The sequence below is a fragment of the Lepidochelys kempii genome, chromosome 6 (assembly GCF_965140285.1).
Source record: "Lepidochelys kempii isolate rLepKem1 chromosome 6, rLepKem1.hap1, whole genome shotgun sequence".
NCBI lineage: Eukaryota > Metazoa > Chordata > Testudines > Cheloniidae > Lepidochelys > Lepidochelys kempii.
In genome coordinates, this window is record NC_136385.1 from 124,315,476 (window position 1) to 124,338,604 (window position 23,129).

Here is a 23,129-nt window from a genome sequence, read left to right on the forward strand (position 1 = left end):
TTGTCAGCAGAATTGAGCTGAAAGACAGACTAGGAAAAAGACACCAGAGAAAACAAAAACCAGCAAGGGAAGAATGACCGAGTCAATCCCCAACTATATGCAGTTATTTATGCTGTTCATTGGACAAAACATTGAACCTATATTTTCTGAACACAGTTATGCCAAAAAATTAGGGATAATACAGCTGACGATCCCTACTGCAAGACTACACACTGCCATAGGATAACACTGACTCAAGTCATTTTTGAATTCTCTTAAAAATACACGTTTATGAAGACCAAATTTGAAAAGAATTAAAGGAGGCAGTCAACTTGTAATCTAAAAGATTAAAGAAGAATCAGTTTAAGTTTAAAAATATTTTCAGATCCTACACTGGCCCCACCAAGTCACCCTACCACTTTTTATTATTTCCCTCCACCCCAATGTTAGTTTTGTGGATGTTTTTTCTCCTTCATTGCTGGAAGTCTATATACGCAGGGAAACTGTTACCATTTTAGAGTAGCAGCCGTGTTAGTCTGTATCCGCAAAAAAAAAAGGAGTACTTGTGGCACCCTGGAGACTAACAAATTTATTTGAGCATAAGCTTTCGTGAGCTACAGCTCACATCCGATGAAGTGAGCTGTAGCTCACGAAAGCTTATGCTCAAATAAATTTGTTAGTCTCCAAGGTGCCACAAGTACTCCTTTTCTTGTTACCATTTTGATTGTAAACTGACTATTCAAAGTGCTGTCAACTGCACAAAAACTAAAAAAAAATTCAGTTATAAGTATTAGGCATTACTTTTACCGTTAGAAAATGAAAAGTACAGGAGTGAAATTTTGAAGTTCACCTCTAAGGGATACAATTAACTTTGCTGATATAATATGGTGTACTTTTTTAGAGCAATATATACATCTTTCGCTCCCTGAGCTTTTTAGGTTTGCCTAACAATTGCATTGCCACGGCTTACCTGCTCAAGACTTCAATCTTCTGGATGCTAATTTGTCACTTTTGCTCTTGTGAAACCAAAGAACAAAACTTTGCTGAATCTTTTGCACAATTAAGATAAAATATCAATTCTGGAACCATTTCATCTGGACCTACCATACTATAATATTTCAAGAGCAATGAAGATGCACAATTGCCCATACAAAGGGGAATATAAAAATATTTACTTCAAGAGGCGGTAATTAAGAGATACTCTTGCATAGGATTCTCATGGAAAATATTTTATACAAAAGACTGCAATTCTATGAGAAATCAAATTTCTTAACACTAATGCTCAGTCTAGAAAATGCAAAAAGGGTGCTGCTTTATGCAGAGAGCTACAGCAATAGGATCTTCTCCAATGGAAGCATAGTCATGTGACCTGGCTGTTCCAAACCATATATATGAAAACACACAATGCAAGGTCACCAAGCCCGTATATCGCTACAGCTAGAGGAGACAAGAACAGAACTCCATCATATGCATTTCTTAGAGACCATCCATGGCCATAGGATGGGAGGAATATGAGAGATTACCTTCAGTAGGAATCAGTGTCTATTACACCCACTGATTAAAGATAAATGCTCGTTTGTAGAATACACTAAAGCCATGAAACCTTTGTAGTTTCTTGTAGTTCATCTCTTTTCAATTGCAAATGTGGGATCTGTGACAATGCAATGAAGCATTCTGTTCAAGCAATGTGTGACACCCAATTTCTCTTCTCCCACAAAAAAGAAACAAAAAATCTAAGGGTAATATGATGCTAGTTTTATTCAGTGTTTTCCATCAACCACCAACTAAGACATTCACCGCAATGCACGCAGCAGCCAGCAATGTTAGTGGATGGTGATGGGTGTATTAAGGCAAGGCCTTTGTTCTACCTGGGACAGCTGGCTGGCCGGCCATTCCCTGTGCTGGAGTGGTGTGTAGAGGATCCATCCATATATATATACACATCTCTCTCTCACTGAGACACACACACACACCCCTTGCTATAGGAGAAAGGCTATTCATCTGACCATTAGACACCAAGTACCTATTTAAATACAACTATAATTGTTTGATCCAGCATTTGGACAACTAAGTACTGATATAGTTTAGGAAAAAAATAAAGATATGTAACTTTTGCCATTACTGATAATTCAAAACATAGCAGATAAGCAAAATCCCTCTAAAAATGAAAGTACAATAAATACACGCATAGAGAGGACAGGAGAAGATTAGTTTGCCCAAGACAACAGATTTTGAACCTGCATGCTTTTAATTAATGACTGTATGCAGCGTAGTTGTAGCCCAGTTGGTCCCACGATATTAGAAAGACAAGGTGGGTGCAGTAGTATCTTTTATTGAACCAACTTCTGTTGGTAAGAGAAACCAGCTTCTGAGTCACACAGAGCTCTTCTGTGGCTCGAAAGCTGGACTCCCGCACCAACAGAAGTTGGTCCAATAAAAGATATTACCCCACCCACCTTGTCTCTTTAGTTAATGATTGACTTTCAAAACAAAACAAATGTATGCAATACGCTGCTACACTAAAAAAGGGGGTTCCAAAATCTTGTAATATTTTAAATTATGCTTCTAACTTAAAAAAACACAACACTTAGATTAGAAGCATTAACATCCACTTATGTAAGTCTGACTATACAGAGTACCCAGCATAGCTGTGATTCCACTTTGCCCAAATGGGAAATGGAATGGCTGAGTGCTTTGGGATGTAAGATTAAGAAACATCTGAGTCCTAACCTGATGGGTAAAGGAGGAAGGACGACAGATGGAAAGTGTGGAGAAGGGCAAGAAGTGGATAGGACTGATGTGAAGTTAGGTCATAACACAACTAGACAATACATTTAACTCAAAGTTCAGTCCAGGTTACTTAAATTAAGTACTCGCCTATTCACCAGCGAGCAAGATGCTTTCCCTGACAAACAGTATTTAAGCAGTCAACTTTGACCATTTAAAACTTTCAGTGAAGAGTGTTATTTTTCTAATCCTTATGGTTGCACTTATCTTCTAAATGCAAACAGCTATAGTCCATCTTTGTGATTCTGCACACAAACAGCTCTAGCACTTCTACTCCTGGCCCACAGCTTTTCCAAGCAACAGACCAGCAAAGTCAGACTCCGGACACTTTCACTCTGATGTTATTTGGGAAAACAGAGCAGGAGAAGAGGCAGAGACCTGGAACTACTTTGTGGAGGTAGCTGATATAGTGGCTACTAGGGCACTGGACAGTAAATCAGCAAAACTGAATTCTAATCCTGACTGGGCCACTGAGCCACATAACCTTTGGAAAGCCACTTCAATTCTCTGTATCTGCAAAAAGAAAAGGAGTACTTGTGGCACCTTAGAGACTAACCAATTTATTTGAGCATAAGCTTTTGTGAGCTACAGCTCACTTCATCGGATGCATGCTGTGGAAACTGCAGAAGATATTATATACACAGAGACCATGAAACAATACCTCCTCCCACCCCACTCTCCTGCTGGTAATAGCTTATCTAAAGTGATCACTCTCCTTACAATGTGTATGAAAATCAAGGTGGGCCATTTCCAGCACAAATCCAGGTTCTCACACACACACACACACCCAAAACACACACACACACACACAAACTCACTCTCCTGCTGGTAATAGCTCATCCAAACTGACCACTCTCGTTTCCCTTTCCACTCTTTGTAGTCTCTATGTAGACTGCAATCTCTTACTACCCGTGTTGGTATCTAGTACAGGGTTCCAATCACAGTTTGGACCTTTGCGCTCTACTGATACACAAAATTTACAAGGGAGGCAGAGTAGATGGATTTAAATAGAAGTTATATAAGTAAGTTTTAAATCAGCAACCAGGAAACCTTGATTTAAATAAATTTTAATCTAATTTTGCTTTTGTTTTCATTTTCCTAAAGAGAAGTTGACCCTCATTGGTTGGTAACCATTAAAACATGTGGATCTGTAACTAAGTATGGTCTTTACACTAATTTTGTTACTTTTTGCTAACTAGGAAGTACAATCTATGCACAATTATTTAAGAAATTGTATAATTTTACATATATTTATTCAGATTCTTAATTTTTTTACCTTAGGAAGTGGTGATTCATTTGTTTGAGATTTTTTTTTTTTTTACTCATGATTGTATTAAGCTGCATTTGTATGGAAATTGGAATTCAATTAAAAATGCACAAAAAATGGCATTTTAAAATTGTTATTAGTTAAATAGTTAAGTGTGTAGAATACGAGTATGAAAACAGGTTCTGTATTTAAAAACCACCAATATATTAATCAAGAAAGTAGCATCCCTAAGGAGATCCTGACAGACCAAGGAACCCCTTTCATCTCAAAATTAAAGAAAGACTTATGTACCCTACTCTGCATCCAGGCCATACGGACCTCAGTCTACCATCCATAAACAGATGGACTGGTCGAGCGGTTTAACTGTACCCTTAAAAGTATGATCTGGAAGGTGGCAGCTCAGGACGGAAAAGACTGGGATACCCTTCTACCATATCTAATGTTTGCTATATGGGAAGTCCCCCAGGTGTCCACTGGTTTCTCTCCCTTTGAACTACTATATGGACGCCACCCACACGGAATATTAGATATTGCCAAGGAAGATTGGGAAGAACAATCCAACTCAGGAAAGAGAGTGTCATTGAGCACGTGACAGATGAGAGAGCGAATAACTCGAGTAACCCCTGTAGTACGAGAACATTTGGAAAAAAGCACAAGAAGCCCAGTGGACATATTACAACCGTCAGGTGAAAGTACGGAGATTGCAGCCAGGGGAACAGGTGATGGTGCTATTGCCGACAGCAGAAAGTTGGCATGGACCATATGAGATAGTGGAAGCCATTGGGGAGGTGGACTATAAGTCAGACAACCAGACCGCCGAAGGCCAGAGCAAATCTACCACATCAACTTACTGAAGCCCTGGCGTGACCGAGAGACGTGCCTGGTCATTCAGGGTGCTCCACCCCAGAGAGACGACCCACAGGAGCAGGTGAAGATATCTCCTGAGTTAACTCCAAAACAACGAACAGAGGTCATTGATCTGATCCAACGGAACCAGGACACGTTCTGTACTCAGCTGGGCCGTACAACACTGGTCCAACATCATACTGTCACCAGGCCCGGAGTAAGAGTGACAATAAAACCGTACCGGATACCAGAAGCTAAAAAGGGAAGAAATTAGGACAGAAGTGAAGATGATGCTGGAACTCGAGGTTATTGAAGAATCCCAAAGCCAGTGGTCCAGCTCTATCGTCCTAGTTCCCAAGCCTGACGACACCCTGAGGTTTTGCAACGACTTCCGGAAGTTGAATGAAGTATCCCAATTCGATGCCTCTCTGATACCACACATTGACGAGCTAGTTGATCATTGGGCAAAGCCCGATAACCTAACCGCCCTGGACCTGACCAAAGGATTTAGGCAAATTCCCCTGGCCAAGAATGCCAAGGAAAACACTGCCTTCTCTACATCCGATGGCATGTTCCAATACACTGTCCTCCCTTTCAGACTCCATGGGGCCCCTGCAACATTCCAAGGACTTATGGACAAATTGCTGTGACCCCATGCCAAGTATGCTGCCACCTATCTAGATGACAGTCATCCATAGCCCTGACTGGGAAACGCACCTAGGAAAAATAGAAGCGGTGCAAGACGCCCTGCTAAAGCTGACCTCACTGCCAACCCTCTCAAGTGCATGATAGGACTAGCTGACGTCAGATACCTTGGGTATGTAGTAGGGAGAGGTTTGGTGAATAAAGTGAAGGCAATACAAGGTTGGCCTCGACTAGTCCACAAAAAGCAGGTCAGAGCATTTCTAGGGATAGTAGGATACTATCAGAGATTCATCCCTCATTTCGCCACAAGAGCTGGGCCATTGATGGATTTGATAAAGGCTCGGGGCCCCAAGATAGTAAAGTGGTCTGATGCGGCAGAAGGAGCATTTGCAGATTTAAGGACAGCCCTTTGCTGCCATCCAGTACTCATAACCCCAGACTTCAAAAAGGAATTCATCCTACAAACAGATGCCTCGGAGGTAGGGCTAGGAGCCGTCCTTTCACAGATGGCAGGGGAGGAGGAACACCCGATCTTGTACCTCAGCAGGAAACTCCTCCCCAGGGAACAAAAGTACGCCGTCGTTGAAAAGGAATGTCTGGAGGTAAAATGGGCTATGGAGACTCTCCGCTACTACCTACTGGGGCAGCGGTTTACCCTCGTGACAGACAACACCCACTCCAGTAGATGCACAGAAACAAGGAGAAGAACGCAAGAGCGACTAGGTGGTTCCTATCCCTGCAACCCTTCCATTTCCTGGTACAGCATACGACCGGAAGCCAACACGGCAACGCTGATGGCCTATCTCATCCCAAGTAGCCCAACCCCATGGTGTTGAGCAAGGGGGCGGATGGGGGGGGGAGGAGCGGAGTATGTGATACAGCATGGCTAGAGGGCAGCAGGAGCATGTTAGAAGGGGGCCTTATTTCCTGTAGAGGGAAGAAAGTTTTCTATAAATTAAAGCACCTGAAGCCCATTAAAGCACTTGAAGCCAGTCACATGATAAAACCCCCCTGCTTCAATCAGACCAAGGGAGGAGCTGAAGCAGAGTGGATTGGTGTTGGAGCAGAGAGCAGTTTGGAGGGAAGCAGAGGAGAGTTTGGAGAAGTGCTGCGGTGGGCTAAGACGACCAAGACCCTAGGTAAAGGGACACCTGGTTTGTGCAGAGGGAGGGCAGGAAGCCCCACAAGCTGAAGGGCAGGAGAGGGAAGTAGCCCAGGGGAAGGAACCGCTAGTTCTAGTGGTTTACCGCTATCCCTAGGGCCCCTGGGCTGGGACCCAGAGTAGAGGGCGGGCCCGGGTCCCTCCCTCTCCAGTCCCCTCCTCTAGACACTAGTGGGGCAGTTGATACCCCCCGTTCAGGGGCAAAAAAATGGTGCCCTGAACCCCCACCCAAGAAGACAAAGCACGAGACCCATCATAATAGTGCCAGCAATTTGCCACACCAGATGATGTCAAAAGGACCTTGAAGCATTAAGACCATACAGCCTAACTTCCCCAAGGAAACCGGAGGTGAGGAAGAGGGAAAAGGAGATTATATTGTTTTCTTTGGGTGGAAGTCTGACACCACTTTGATCAAGAACAAAATGGAGACACAGCACAACCTTATCTTTACAAAGCAAAGTACAGGGCGGATTTGCCCCATGCTTGCCACTCTCTTGGCAAAGATTACTCGTCAAAGCTAGTTTGAGAGAATGAAGAACAGTAGAAGTTCTCAATCTGAGAGGCTCATTAAAGCCTAGTTAGATCAGCAAAGGGGAACAGACTGATTAAATATTAAAAATATACATAGCCCCTTCAAGTAGCAATTCATACCTGGGGGATAACGAAAGCAGAATCCTCAGGAAGACAGTAGGTCCAAAATGGCAGCCAAATTTGAATAGGGACCAAATCTTTTTATTCTAAGAAATAAAAACATGACCTGTTTATGATTCGATGCTACACCCTGACTTATTCCTGAACCTCCATACTTTTAGAAGGATTAACAGAAGAGCCATATTCAAACGGCAGAACTGAAGTCTACCTACATTGTTCACCCCCAACATCTGCTCTCTCATATAGCCAGAATAGAAAGTCGGATTCTTAATCAACACACACTCCTCCCAATACATACTCTTCAAATGGTTCTACAACCCCCAAGCAGGTTATATGAATCTTAAAGTAGAGACCTCCAGAGGCAATTTCACTGAGACCTCCACAAGCCTTTTCCAGACCTAAAACATGATTATATTTCAAGAAAAATAAATCAGAAAGGCAATATAAATTTCTACAAAAAAAAAAAAAAAGATGTGTTGGCTTAAGTAACAGCTTCATTTTAAGTGCCCCACCACAAGAGATAGCAAAATGGTAGAACTCGCTAATTGCCTCTTTTGTATTAATTGGCTAGGGTGTGGAGAGGGGTCCAGGGTGGAGAAATAAGCTACTCCTGCAGTTATTATGATTCAAACTGAACTTTTACCATACTTAGTATCCAGATGGATTGCTGGAGCAAATTAAAGGAGGAAACCAAAGATAAAGGACAATTTCAGTTTTACACTATTCAAGCAAAACATGTTATGCCACACAGTATACTTATGTCCAACAGCTGTGACCAGGGAGACAGTTGCTCCTTCCTTTATTTGCAGGTTCTACCACCGTATTTTAGTAAGGTTCCGTGAAAAAAGGGCCGCAAGAACAGAACACTGCATAAAAACTCATAGGCAAGAAGGGAAATGATGAACAGAAAGGGCATTAAATCTAGTATGACACTGAAGTGGTGCAGTAACAAACATTTAATGGGGGGGGAGACTGTGTTTAAAAAAAATCTACATAAAACATGCTTATAATCATTTAGACGGGTTTTGTTTAGCACAGCGTGTTAGGAGTTATGACATGCGTAGAGGGAGACAGAAAGGGATGTCAGACAACGATCACTTTATTAATACATAGAATTGAAAATCTTATGGAAAGGAAGACATGAGAAAGGCAAAACAAGGACACTGGACCTCAGAAACTTGGATTTCAACAACTCAGAAAAATAGTAGGCAAGGTCTCATGGAAAGACCAACTAGGAAGAAAAGGAGTTGAAGGGGGCTGGCAGTTCCTAAAAGATGTAATACTAGAGGCTCAACACCAAGCTATGCCGATGCAGAGGAAAGAAAAGAAGAGCCACAGGAGGCCAATGTAGAAGGAGGGGCATGCAGCCAGAGAGTATACATGGGAATAGCACAAGTCTGTAGGGACAAAAATCACAAAAGCCAAGGCAAAGAATGACTTAATATGTCAGACAAACAAAAAAGATCAAAGACACTGCGGGTCCACTGCTCGATGGAGAAGATGAGCTAATAATGGAAGACAATAGGAAAGCAGAGCTGCTCAGTGCCTACTTTGCTTGTCTTCTCACAAAAACCATGTGACCTGACGACTAGCAAAGTTACCATAGACAATAAAGGGGAGGGTGTACAAATCAGGATAAGTAAAGAACATGTTAGAGATCTTCTGACTAATTTGAATATATTCAAATCAGTGGAGCCAGATACTATTCACCCGAGGGTACTGCAGGAATTACCTGAAAAAAATCTCGATGCCACTGGCAAGAATATTTACAAACTCATGAATGACAGAAGGGCTAATGTAGTGACATCTTTAAAAAGGGGGGGAGGGGGGAGGAGGGGCCATGAAAATACAGACCAGTCAGCCTGACTTCAATTCCTGGAAAGCTACTAGAGCAATGTATAAAACATTCAATTTGTGAATACCTGGAGGATGAAGGGGTACTCACTAGCAGCCAGCATGGATTTACCATGAACAAATCATGCCAAACGAGCTTAATTTGCTTCTTGGACAGGATAACTGATTTGGTGGATGGGGGAATGCAACGGACCTAATATACCTGGACCTCAGCAAGGCTTTTGACACAGTCCCACATGACATCCTGATAAGCCAGCTGGAGACATGCAGGCTTGACAGAAGTACCATTAAGTGGATACATAATTGGTTAAACAATGGCAAACAAAGAGTAACTATGAATGGAATGATGTCAGATTGGAGGGAGGACTCAAGTGGGGTTCCATAGGGATCTGTTCTGGGTCAGGTGTGGTTTAATATCTTTATTAATAACCTGGATATAGGTATAGAGAACATACTGATCAAGTATGCAGATGAGACAAAGATGGGGGGGTTGCCAATACTTTTGAGGCTAGAGCTAAAATTTGGAGGGATCTTGATATATTGGAGAACTAGGCTATAGACAACAAAATGAAATTCAACAAAGACAAATGAAAGGTGCTCCACTTCAGAAAGAAAACCCAAATGCACAAATACAGAATGGGGTGGGGAGAGGGACTGGATTGGCAACAGCACTGCTGAGAAGGCTCTGGGAGTTGCGGTGGATCACAACCTCAAGATGAGTCAGCAAATGTGAGGCTGTTGCAAAAAAAAAAAAAAAAAAAAAAGACAAATGTAATTTCAGGTTGCATTAACAAAGGCATAGCATGCAAGTCATGGAAGGTAAGAGTACTGCTCTACTCGGCACTGGTTAAGCCTCAGCTGGACTACTGTGTCCAATTCTGGTCACCAACGTATAGAAAGGATGTAGAGAAACTAGAAAATATCCAGAGGGGAGCGTCAAGGATGATCAAAGGGATGGAATGCAAGACATATGAGCAAAGGCTTAAGGACCTGGGTATGTTTCATTTGGAAAAGAGATTAAGGGGGAGGATATGATAGCGGTCTATGAAAGGCTGCCATAAAAAAAAAAATGGAAAAAAGTTGTTCTCTTTTGCCATAGAAGACAAGAGGCAATGGGTTCAAACTATACTGCAGCATAGCAGATTTAGATTAAATCTCAAAAAAACCTTTCTAACTGTAAGAACAGTAGGTCAATGGAACAGACTGCCTCAGGAGGTTTTGGAAGCTTCTTCACTGGAGGTTTTCAAAAGGAGGCTGAATAACCATGTGTCTTGGATGGTTTAGACACAACAAATCCAGCATGTTGGCAGGGGTGTAGACTAAATGATCCTTGTGGTCCCTTCTAACCCTATGATTGAGCTCAGGCTTTCCAATGGATGAATGGCTATTACCACCAATACATTATGTTTAAAGTCTAAGAGTTAACACAACACAGGATTATATGCAAGTATCCTCCAAATGATTATTAGTTGGTAACAACTACATTATTTTATTTTATTTTTTTTTTTACTACTAACTGAACCCAAATTGAGTTTCATAAAATACAGTTCTGCGCATATAGTATTCCATCACTGGGTGCCATGTTCACTGGCTCAGCTACTTTCATATCAGACATGCTCAGTTTACAAGTAACTGAGACTGCCTTTTTTTTTTTGCGCACAATTGCCAACCCTGCAAACTCTGCTTGAAACTTGGAAGCTAGACTATGTTCTTTCTGGCCTGGGGCTGAATAAAGATTCTGCAAATGGAATTTGGCTAACACTACAATCCAGCTTCCTTCTCCCTGCCTGTGTTCACTCTGCAATGCCAACAGTAGTAGTGAAAGCTTATTTTTGCCAGGACTCCCTGAATACATACAGGGACCAGATTGTAAAAATAACACTCTGTTAAAGCAAACCAATCACTTCCGACTATGATGGCTTTAAATAATTTCTAGTACAGTAAGGCCATGTGTAATTGTCCTCCTGCCCTAAAAGAAGTTTTATATTCTAAATAGCAATACACTGACAGAGACCCATTACACAATTTTAATTCTATGGAGGAGAGTTCTGATGCATATAAGTTACTCAGGCTTTGCCCTCCTACTTTATGGAGTCAGAAACCTGATTACACCCCTGAAATGGTTTACAGCCTGTGTTTTCTTATGGAGGAGTGGTGTTTGACCTTTTGTGATTTTCCTGGTATGTGCCTTGAGATCCTTACATGGAAAGACATTTAAAACATTACACTGGGTCCTATGTGCAGCCAGTTCACAAAACTGGTAGAAGAGTAGATACATGCTTGAGTGCCTAAGCAGCTGGAGGTTTGATTATGCAACTGTAGAGGGAGATAAGGCAGGGCTGGGTCAGCAGTCTAATTGCAGAATTTTGTGCTAGCATATTAGAGGTGATGCCGGAAGCAAAATCAGAAGTCCCTTTTTCTCCCATAACCAATAAGGGATGAAAATGCTGCAAAGATAGCATATTCAGCCCCTGAGAGTAAGGGAAAGGACTGTATCACATCTTTCAAGTGCTTCTAAGAAAGGGGTGTTTAGCCCTCCTTAGATCATAGGAGCATTAACTATTATGTAGGCCAAGTGAGGAAGATTTCAGAATTTCAGTGGCAATTAGGGCTGGCTGACATCAATGGGAGTTGTATGTCTTAGTTCCCCTAAAAAAGTGAATCAGGCCAAGGGCATAGAACTTAAGTTGTCCAACAAGACTGTGAAAACAGACTGTAGATTTGCCTGTGAGAAGAGGACATTGCATCCACAGCCAGTATCAGAGGATGCTGAAGATCAAAAACCTGTAACTTTTTTTCCTTAAATTTTTAGTTCTCTAAATGCAAGGTCACAGTTCCAAAATAACTGGCTTGTTAGTGATGGTTAAGAGCCCCTTTCAAGATTCACATTTACTGTTCTCATTAACCCAGACAGGATTAAGGATAAAATCTGTACATTCTTCTTAAAAGCAGGATGAAAAAAACAAAGCAAAGACTAACCTGGGAATATTCCCAGAAACTGAGAACCAACTGCCTTATACTACCCCCACACACAGACACGTTAAGAGAAAGGAGGACAGAAGCTAGAGACAGAGCTCTCACTTCATAGTGACCAGAGAAACCATTCTACCTTCCTATTCAGAACAGCAAGTTTCAGATGTGAGAACTAGCAGGGGAATGAAGACGTAATTGCCACAAGGATTCCCAAATCCTGTCTGAAAGATTCCCTCACATTCAGTCTTCTCAAGAAGAGTAGGAGCGCACCTTTTTTATAGTACCCTGAAAGTTGCAGCTACTTTCTGTTGGAGGTAGAACAAACTGGAAAGGAGGACAATGTGGTTTGAGGCACAACAGTACCTCATTGTCCAATCTGCCCATGAGGTTTAAACATAAAAATATCCATCGACTCCAAAGTGAAGGATTCGTGGTATAAGACATGCAAAGAGGAAAGAGTTTTTCAGTTGCTAACATCCTTTTCAATAATACAATCTCATCTATGAAAGGAGAATTCCCATTGAGACAGGAGATTAATTACTGTATATCTATGATTTCAATGAGTCAATGCTTAAGTTAGTGAGTCAAAATAAAGTCAAGCTGCTCTATGTGAAAGAATGCAGCTGTGCTTAAATGAAAGTTTCAGCCCATTAACCTCTGTGCCCAAACTAAACAGAACATATAGTAAAGAATCTGCACATTTGGTCTCTAGTTTATTTATAATATATAACAAGAGATTTCAACCTTTATTAATGCACTTCAGTTTGTTTAGTTTCTTACAGTAACTAATGGTCTTCACAGTCAGTACCTCTGTCATCTGTGGTGACATTTATATGCCCTAAAGGGAAGCAATTCATCTGTTAAATCTACCTGCCCATTAGCCAGCACTGAAAGTATGCCCAGTTGAAAGAATAACTTATTTCATGACAGAATGTACCAACTTACTAGATTTTGAAATAAACTGGAGTATAAGCCTATCAGACTGGAAGTTAAATTTCAAGCCTTCTAAACACACATCACTGCCATTTTAATATGAACAACAGTCTTGTAAAATTGTCATGAAGTTTATCAACTAAGGGACAGGGTTCTACTTGATTCTTTGTTTCATAGGGGGTGGGGGAAAGAGGATGGATATGATGGCAAAAAATTTCCTGCCTTTAGCAACTAGAATTTTGCAAGAGTGGTTTAAATACAACAGTGATTAAACAGTTGAAATCACAGCACTGAGGTACCAGACCACACTATTTCTTGGCCTTCTTCCCTCTAACACATATTGTACATCAGTCACTACTTAACTTCTTACTTGCCTGTTCATTTGCCTCTCCCACATTATCTTTGAGGAGGCGGTGCACCATATTGCAGCTTCATACTTGTCTCAAGGTAATATGAGGACACCGAAGCAGCCAGTTGTACAGATAGATGACTGCTACAGCTGAGGTATAACTGTTGTATAGAATGCTGCACATAACAGAAGACCATTCCTACTGCAATGCCAAGTACTTATAGGAGCACATGTTGCCCTCAGGCCATGCGTTAGCCATCAGCAGTGTAATGTATCAGAACCTTTCCCATGCCAAATGAATACATGTGACCAGTTCACTCTTCATAAAGCATATTAATCGTTATCTAAAGTCAGTCAAGACATGTGATGTGCCCAAGTGCCACAACAGTCAGGACTGTGAAAACGGAAGTCAGCAATAAACCACTTCTATCAGTACAAATAAAAAGGAGCATTTCCTCACTGCTTTCCCCCAGGAAAAAAAAAAAACGTAGCCATTGCTACCAAGAAACAGTCACATTTACAAAAGTTTCAGAGTAGCAGCCGTGTTAGTCTGTATCCGCAAAAAGAAAAGGAGGACTTGTGGCACCTTAGAGACTAACCAATTTATTTGAGCATAAGCTTTCGTGAGCAACATAAATTGGTTCTCTAAGGTGCCACAAGTACTCCTTTTCTATTTACAAAAGTGTGACATGATTAGTTCATGCCTAACCAAGAGCCAACTTACCTCAAACAGCCATTTTATTGACATAAATCCCTCAGTGTGCTGAGGTACTTCAACATCCATTTTGACAGTGAAATGTATTTCAAAAAAGTTGATATTGAGTCTGCACTGGGCACTTTTAAAAAATTTCTTTTAGCTGAATGATGAATATCTCCCATCATAGTCTAACAATTGTGGATCATTTAGTAAAAGTTGCAAGTGTGCTTCCATGACAAATAGCAGAGCCCCAGATTCCCCCACCCCATCCAGATTATCAAGAAACAACCAAAAACATGGCCTGGGTCAACAGACTTGGGTTAGCTGGGCTCACACTAGTGACCTAATATAGCTGTGTAGCCAGTCCTTTGAAGTTACAGCTAAGGCTCAAGCTTGGGCTCTGAAGCCAGGAGGAGGGCTTCAGAGCCCAAGCCTTAACTTCAAAGTGCTGTCTACATAGTTTTCGTATGCATTAGCTGACGTGTTAACTAAAAGTGTTAAAACCCTAATGTAGACAAAGTAAACTATAGGTTTAACTCATTAGCTGGTAAAGGTAAATCCTAAGGGTTGTTAGGTCTATCAGCTAATGTTTAAACCTCCAACTTGCCTTGTCTACACCAGGAAAAAAAATTAGTTTAAAACCTGTTAAAATCCTAGCGGAGACATAGCTATAGAGAATGTGTCATTTTGTCAAGACATATTTAAATAAGTCTTTTTAGAATATCTTAAGACACCACAGCCAAAAACTGGTCCTCAACTGCCATTAAGGCTCCAGGGGAAGGGTGTTTATTCTGAAGAGGTCAGCACAGATGAGAGATTGATTTGCTTGCCTCTCACCCATCTGACAAATATCAGTCATTGTATACTAGTCTACTATTTGGGGAGGTTTGCTACTAATTAAGGGCACAATGCTTTTGATCTAGTTTTGTTTGAGGGTTGAAGGAGGGAGCAAGTGTTTGACCACATGTACATACCGTAAGACCACTCTGATCCCCACATTAAGGCTTTCCGAATCCCTGTTGCAGCCTTCTTCTAACAGGCCACTGTAGGGATGACCATGTCAACAAACTTGAGCTTTCTCTACAACACAAGAGAGATTTGCCTCCCTTCTCCCAACCAATCAAGATTTCCTACAAGACAAGACCTCCAAGAGAAGCCTCTGCCTCTCTCCAGTAGGCCTACCACATGGCAGTCTCCAGACAAGAAACGGGAAGCCGGGCCTTTCCAGAGTAATGAACTCTGCACAAGCCTGCCAGTGGGAAGATATCAAAATGCACCTTCCCCACCATCTTAGCTAAGTATCACTTCCATAACACTCCCTATGCTCATAGGAATTGGGAGCAAAGGATCACTGGGACGTCAAAAGTTTTGTGCTTTGCTTCAAGACTTAATGGACGCTAGGATTCCGACAGTATGCCTGTTCTCATCACTTTTCAGTGGAGCCCAGTGGATTCCTACAGTATCCATACATTTATGAAGTCCAGTTGAATGCAGAAGGCTGTGCACCACTGATCTTACCGACAAAAAGATAAGCACTTTGGCTCTTTACCTAGAGTGCGGTAAATAGGAAGGCCAGGAACCCAGAAAATAAGTTTGTCAGACTTGTTTTCTTCTGAGTGAATGCAGATTATGTCTTCCTTTTTCTTTCCAAATACAGAATTTATTCTGCTTCCCTATGTGTGATGGGCTTGCCCTGGACGGGGAGGAGGTGCAGAATTAGAGTTTACTTTTGGAGTGCATCCAACTTCATTTTCTAGCAAGTATTAAACATGCAAGGTGTTTGACATTTTGCTGGAAGTTAAAATCCACATATATTCTTGTAAGAAGTAAATCAGTCTGAAGTGATTGATGTTATTTTATGTCACTAGCTGGGATTTTATACTGATGTGGCAATGCAATTAATAAGGTCAGCTGTTAGGCACAGACCAAGGTTCTAAGAGAGCCAAAAAACAAGGTATACAGCAAAATTCTGTCCTATTCCTATGACACCTACAAGAACCAAGTTAAAACTATATTTTGTTTATATTAAGTTTAAAAAAATAAACTTTTGCTCTATCATGCTGCATACTAGCTTTTGCTAAGTAACCATGTAGTCTTATTGCTGCAACCGTCATCCTTCCTTTAGCCACTTCCTACTGTTTTACAACACACTTTGATGCATCATGTCTAGAGTTCTATTTAGGTATCATGCCCACCACTATGGTATCTGAGTGTAATTCCACTGAAAGCTTTTGAGAGGACAAGGACCATGTCTTCTTAACCTGTATAGTTTATGGAACATGCCTCCACATAATAAACTATTTCCATGAAGTGCCCACCCACAAAGATCTCAATGACCCTACTGCTAGTAACAAAGAAAAGAAAAAGCAGCTTCTGCAGAACTGACTCCTTCCAGCTGTGACTTTTGAACAAACCGACTATGTACACTCTTCTCTTCACCAATACAGTAAGCAATAAGTAAAACACGTTGAACCCATTGACCACCATGACATTTGCCAGAGAACGGTTCTTATGTGGAAACCTAGGGTGATCTATTAAATGAGACCTGATAGCAGAACCTGAGCTGCTCGAATATTAAGTTTCAGGAAAGGCATCTATGCCATATATTCTGTTCTACAGAGGTAAAAAGTGTATAGAAAAAGAGTCAAGCGATGAAGCAAAAAAGCATCGCACAACACACAATGAGGCTGAAGTTTTAACTAATAACAAGGTCCCACGCAGTCCGTGGTCACAACATTTGCTGCAGAATCCACCGCTTGCCACAGAAATATGCTCAAAACCATTTTTTATTAAGTACCCAGCCCTCCTGGTTGTAAAGAAGAGTTTGGAGGCTGTGTAGTCTAGTGGATAGCATGTTGACTGAAACTCAGGAGACCTGGGTTCTATTCCTGAAAATGACATAAGAACATAAGGCCAGCCATACTTGGTCAAACCAATGGTCCATCTAACCTAGTATCCTGTCTTCCGACAGTAGCCAATGCCAGGTGCTTTGGAGGGAATGAACAGAATAGGCAATCGAGTGATCCATACCTTGTCATCCATTCCTAGCTTCTGGAAATCAGAGACTAGGGGCACCTAGAGCAGCGTTTCTCAATCTTTCCAAACTACGGTACCCCGTTCAGAAGCCGGATTTGTCTTGTATTCCCCAAGTTTCACCTTACTTAAAAATACTTGCTTACAAAATCAGACATAAACACACAAAAGTGTCACAGCACACTATTACTCAAAAATTGCTTTCTTTCTCATTTTTGCCATATAATTATAAAATAAATCAACTGGAATATTGTACTTACATTCCATTGCGATAGTTATCTGAAGCCCAAGCCCTGCCACCCAGGGCTGAAACATGTAACTTAGCTTCGCGAGGCCCCCTGTGGCATGGGGCCCTGGACAATTGCCCTGCTTCCTACCCCCTAGCGCTGCCCTGCACTTGCAGCCCCTCTAAACCCATTCCACAATCCCCAGGTTGATAAACACTGATCTAAATGAGTTGAGTAGTCCCCGGAAGATCTCTGTGTAGCCTCAGGTACATGGTTGAGAACCACTGACCTAGAGATAGGGATGTAAAAGGTTAACCGGTAAGCATTAGGCTTACCGGTTAACCCACCTTAACTGTTAACCCCCATGCCACCCAGAAGGCCCCAGCCGGCCCTGCACCACCCGGAGAGACCCCAGCCATTGGAGCAGCACCACCCCAGCCGCACCGCCGGGGGACCGGCCCTTTAATCAGTTTACCATTTAAATGAAATATTTTTAATCATTTAAACCATAAACTTTTTAAACAATCTTTACATCCCTACCTAGAGCATGGGGCTGCAGACCTGACTATCCTGGCTAATAGCCATTCATGGACCTATTCTCCATGAACTTACCTAGCTCTTTTTTGAACCCTGCTATAGTTTTGGCCTTCACAAAAGCCCCTGGTAACGAGTTCCATAGGTTGACTGTGCATTGTGTGAAGAAGTACTTCCTTTTGTTTGTTTTAAACCTCCTGCCTATTCCTGGTTTTACCAGTCACCTACGGGGTAATCTTGAACAAGTCACGTCTTCTCTCTGCCTCAGTTTCCACAACTGTAAAATGGGGATAATGATACTTAGCTTCTCTATAAAGTGCTTTGAGAACTACTGATGGAAAGCACTATTAAGACACGAAAGAAGTGTAGGCCAATGCCTGAAACAACAGCTGTAACGAATTTTTTATAAATAAATAAATAAAATAAATAGTTAACTTAGGTCTATGAACAAAAAACACTGGCCCTACTTACAGGATGGGGGGCTCTATCCTGAAAAACGTGACTCTGAAAAAAAGATATGGGGATCATGGTGAATAACCAGTTGAACATGAGCTCCCAGTGCGATGCTGTAGACAAAGGGGCTAATGTGAACCTTGGATATATAAACAGGAGAATATCAAGTAGGAGATGGAAGATTATATTACTTGTATCTGGCACTGGCATCCACAATTCAACAGGATGTTAATAAATTGGAGAGGATTCAGAGAAGAGCGATGAGAATGATTAAAGGATTACAAAACATGCCTTATAGTGATAGACTCCAGGATCTCAATCTATTTAGTTTACCAAAGAGAAGGTTAAGGGGTGACTTGATCCAAGTGACTTAGAATCATAGAATATCAGGGTTGGAAGGGACCTCAGGAGATCATCTAGTCCAAACCTCTGCTCAAAGCAGGACCGATCCCCAATTTTTGGCCCAGATCCCTAAATGGCCCCCTCAAGGACTGAACTCACAACCCTGGGTTTAGCAGGCCAACGCTCAAACCACTCAGCTATCCCTCCCCCCAAAGGCTTACCCCGTGATCACATTAACAGGCTGACAAGGAAACACAGCTATCGCTAGGTACAGTCTCCGATAACGTTCAACTTTTGGCATTACGTATAGTTTTCCCAGTGGAATATTTGTCTTTGATTGTTAGTTTGATGTAAGGTGAGCAGAGGTGGGGGTAGAGGAAATTTATTTTCTTAATATAAGGATTATATGCAATGGTTTGCAGACCAAGTTAGCTTCACTACACAATATCAGTTTATGGTCACCTAATTTAAACCAGTCTTAGAGCACTCATGAATAAAGAAAGTTAACCAGCCTGCGGAACTCATTGCCAGGTGATGCGGTAAAGGCCAAAAATATAACTGAGTTCAAAAAAGTATTAGATAAGTTAATGGAAGATAGGTCCATCAATGTCTACTAGCCAAGATGGTCAGGGACGTGCAACTCCATGTTCTGGATGTCCCTAAACCTCTGAAACCGCAACAGGATAACAACTGATGGATCACATGAAATTGCCCTGTTTTTTTTCATTCCCTCTGAAGCATCTGGCACTGACCACTGTCAGATACAGGATACTGGGCTAGATGGCCCATAGGTCTGACCCAATATGCATAACATCAATTTTTTCTATTTAAGCTGTTTAAATAGCATTGTAACCATTAAAACCAAAAGAATATTTAAGATTCTACCTGTTAAACAGGTCATTTTATTACTCTTAATTAAGCAATTGCCACAAGGAGAGTTACACTTCTGATACTTCACTTTTTTGTCATTTGGAGGTGTTAAACCTAATCCTCCAAAAATGAGATTATCTCAATCAAAACCTTGTTACCTGGAATTCTTCCATTTCATACAAAGGGAATAGGAAAATTCAAAGGTTATTCTGCCTACTTTTTCAGAATGCTGAACAGATGTTCAAACTGTTCTGAGAGTTCCCAACAGTGATTCAGCACTGAGATTGGAAAAAAAGAAAATACAGCTTTATGCTATTTATGGCACTACTTATAGTGAGCAAGTGTTCTCAATTTGAGGTGGGGTGAGATGGGTATGCAGCATATTATATATTCATAATTTAGTGCCTTAAACTCTGACAAAATGGAAGATGTACACAATGGAGTAATTTTGTTTCCTAGCTTTGTCCCATCCCCACACCATTAGTCTACTAAATAACGTTGATGTGTTTTAATATGGTTTGAAGTAGTCAACAAAGGCAAATCTATACATGCCAAGACACAGCTAAGGCACTACCAAATTAGAAGAGTTACACACCTGAGTAAACTCTGTTGTGTGGACAGGCCCTTGTTACATTAGAATCAATGTAGTGCATAGATGTTAGTATCTTGTAAAAAGGGCATAAGAATGTTCAGTTTGTATAGAAACACCTCAGAACATTTGGAAAGCAGAAAACAGGATGTGTCCTAACCTATTCAAACCAATTTTATGTTTACTGAAAATCTCATTACTATAAGTTTCATATTAAATATAAATGCATGGCACTAAAGGAGGAGACATTTGCTTATATCAATCAATAAGATCATCACATTCTATTATTTAAAAAGCAGAACAGAATCTACCAAATTAAGTTCAGAGCCAAATGTTTTACACTTATGCACTCCCCAAATACTGCTAAATATAGCAAAGCAGCAGAAAGGGGAATGTGTTTCCAGCTGAACACAAAAGCATCTGTAGCACATCATCAATGTATACAATATAATTTAATTAAAGATTTAACAGGGCACTATGGTTCTACAGTGAGAGAGACAAACTGTTTCACAGCTAAAGTTATCCTCCATTCTCACCACACCACCAGTACACCTTTTCCTGCTCTTAACAGCTAGACAAGGAGTTTTCCAACTGAAACTGCTGCAATAAACAGCTTTTCTACAATTTACACTTTTCAAAGATTTGTAATTGCATTTACAGCAGTAAGAAAAGGAGGACTTGTGGCACCTTAGAGACTAACCAGTTTATTTGAGCATAAGCTTTCTTGAGCTACAGCTCACTTCTGAACTCCACTCCATAGTAACTATGTCTTGCTATATTATTCTTGTCGCCACACACACATTTCGTGTCACTTTAAAAACCACCCCATAGGGCATAGACACTTACAAGAGCAAGATTAAAAGGCTTTTCCTTTCTGTTGGATTTTAAAATCCAATTAATTGCTTTTCATAAGAGAGAGTCTAAAAATGATTAAGGCTTTCTACTTCATTCTAGTAAGCATTTAACATATTTGTAGTGTGGGAGGCAAATTATTAATACAGTAATTGTTCAGGAACTCTGCCTCATGGTCAGTTTTAAAACTATGTATTTATTTGCTAAAAATGTTCCCCCTTTGCTGAACATGCATTTAATTTTTATAACTGTAAACTTATGCATCTTACAGGGTTCTCTGGGGCACTCAGTGAATAAGGCTTACATGCCTTATGTTCATCAGTAGCTTCTATGATGTTCAACAGAAAAGCTTCAAGCTCTAACAGCAGGGCAGGAACATTAATACCAAGCCGATTACTTTAAGATCCATATCAAGCTGAAAAAATAAACATTTCCACTACGAATTTGAATGTAAGTAAATGCCTCTTCCTCCTCCCCTAATTTCATCATCTCCCCTGCAATCTGGAAGAGAGGGACAACGTCTATCATATGAACAAAGATGCCACTAGAAAATCTAAGCAGATGAAGGGAAGCTTTTAATTGTTGAAGTGTAATGATTGCATGCAATCTCCACCTACAAACTGCAGATTGCACAGAGAAAGGTAAGCAAGATCTCTTTTCGCACACTCCATAATCAGTGTTTAGGAACTTTGGTGTGGGGGTGGGGAGGTGTATATCTTTGCACTCGTCATGCTGCATGCTTAGGAACTTTGCGTGTTTGCTGAGGGAGAGCTAGCTTTGCTCGGGTGCCATCTACAGCAGCTCCAGTGCCATGGGGACACAAACATGCTGCTACCTTCCCAGCAGTGCAGGCCCCACAGCTCAGCACCACCGTGGCCAGCTCCCCTGAGAAAAAGGGTCCATGGAACCAGCTCAGTCATGATCCCTAACCATCCATAGCAGGCCCTTGCCTGAGCCAAGCTGGAAGTGTAAATCCGTCCCACAAATCCGCATTAGGCTAATGGGAGACAGACCGACAGACTGAGAGGCTGCCAGCTCCCGGGGAACTGCATGCGCTTTAGTTACGCGGGGGCACGGATCACTTACACACACACACACACACACTCACTCCAATGGAAGTTGTGCCTCGGATCTGGAGCAGGAAGAGGCAATGCACCAGCCCAGCAGCAACACCAGGGCAACACCAGAGCCAGCCCTGCCCTGCCCGCAGAGATCGTCCCCCAGGCGAGCCGGGAAGCGTTCCCCTCACCCGCACAGCCAGCTCCCGCCGCCGCCAGGGGAAGAGGGATGCCCCCCCCCCCCGCCCCAGACCCTCCACGAGCAGCCCAGAGCTGGGGCACGGGGTGGGGGAAGCTTCCTGCCCCCTAGAGTTTCACCTTCACAGCCCAACAGGAGACAAAGATCCCTGCGCCATCCCCCGGAGGGCGGGGGGCGAAGAGGGAATCCCCCCCCCGGCGTCTCCCCCTCAGCCCCTCCCCCCTCAGCATCGCGATCCCCCTCAGCGTCCTCACGGGGACCTGATCCTCATTCCCCCCCCCACCCACAGATTCCCTCCCTGAGGCGTTTGACCCCCCCCGCCTCGACTCTCTCTTCCCCCCCCCCCAGCCGCGCGCGCGTTCAGGAACCCGCTCCCCCCCGCGGTTCCCCCCTCAGCTCGCCCACCGAGCTGCCCCTCAGGATCCCGCCCCCGCCCTTCTCCCCTCAGGATCCCACTCACTGCCCCGCCCCCTCGGATGCCCCCCCCGGCCGCCCCCTCGGGGGCCGCCCCCCCCCTCACTCACCCCAGCACCACCAGCTCCCCGTACTTGACGGGCTCCTTGTTGGGGGCGCAGTGCTCCTCCTGGCTGGGGGAAAACATGGGGCCGCCGCTGCTGCCGCCGCCGCCGCTACAATCCCATCGGGAGGCGAAGGGGGGAGACCGGAGCCGGCTCCGCGCTGCGCCCCGCACTGAGCCCGCGAGCGCCCGACAACAGCCACTAATGCCGACGGGGAGGGGGGAGGTACCAACTCGCATCAGGCGGCGGGGGGGGGAGGTGCAGCGTTGTGGCTGGCCCAGCTCCCCGTCGCCTCCCCCCCCCCAACCCAC

The 23,129-nt window shown here is 42.6% G+C and overlaps 1 protein-coding gene across 3 annotated transcripts in view; it reads right to left on the reverse strand.

Annotated features, from left to right (window-relative positions):
- Window positions 1–23,129, reverse strand: part of PELI2 (pellino E3 ubiquitin protein ligase family member 2) — a 230,911-nt gene that overhangs the window by 107,825 nt on the left and 99,957 nt on the right. Inside the window, exon 1 of one of the 3 annotated variants that reach the window (XM_073350039.2) lies at window positions 22,825–23,091. The exons of 1 other annotated variant lie outside the window; for it this stretch is intronic. In XM_073350039.2, coding sequence (XP_073206140.2) covers window positions 22,825–23,057 — 233 coding nt within the window. In that variant the 5' untranslated portion in view covers window positions 23,058–23,091. Of the gene's footprint in view, window positions 1–22,824; window positions 23,092–23,129 lie in introns of those variants that run through there. One more of the 3 variants, XM_073350038.2, reaches the window with a different exon arrangement.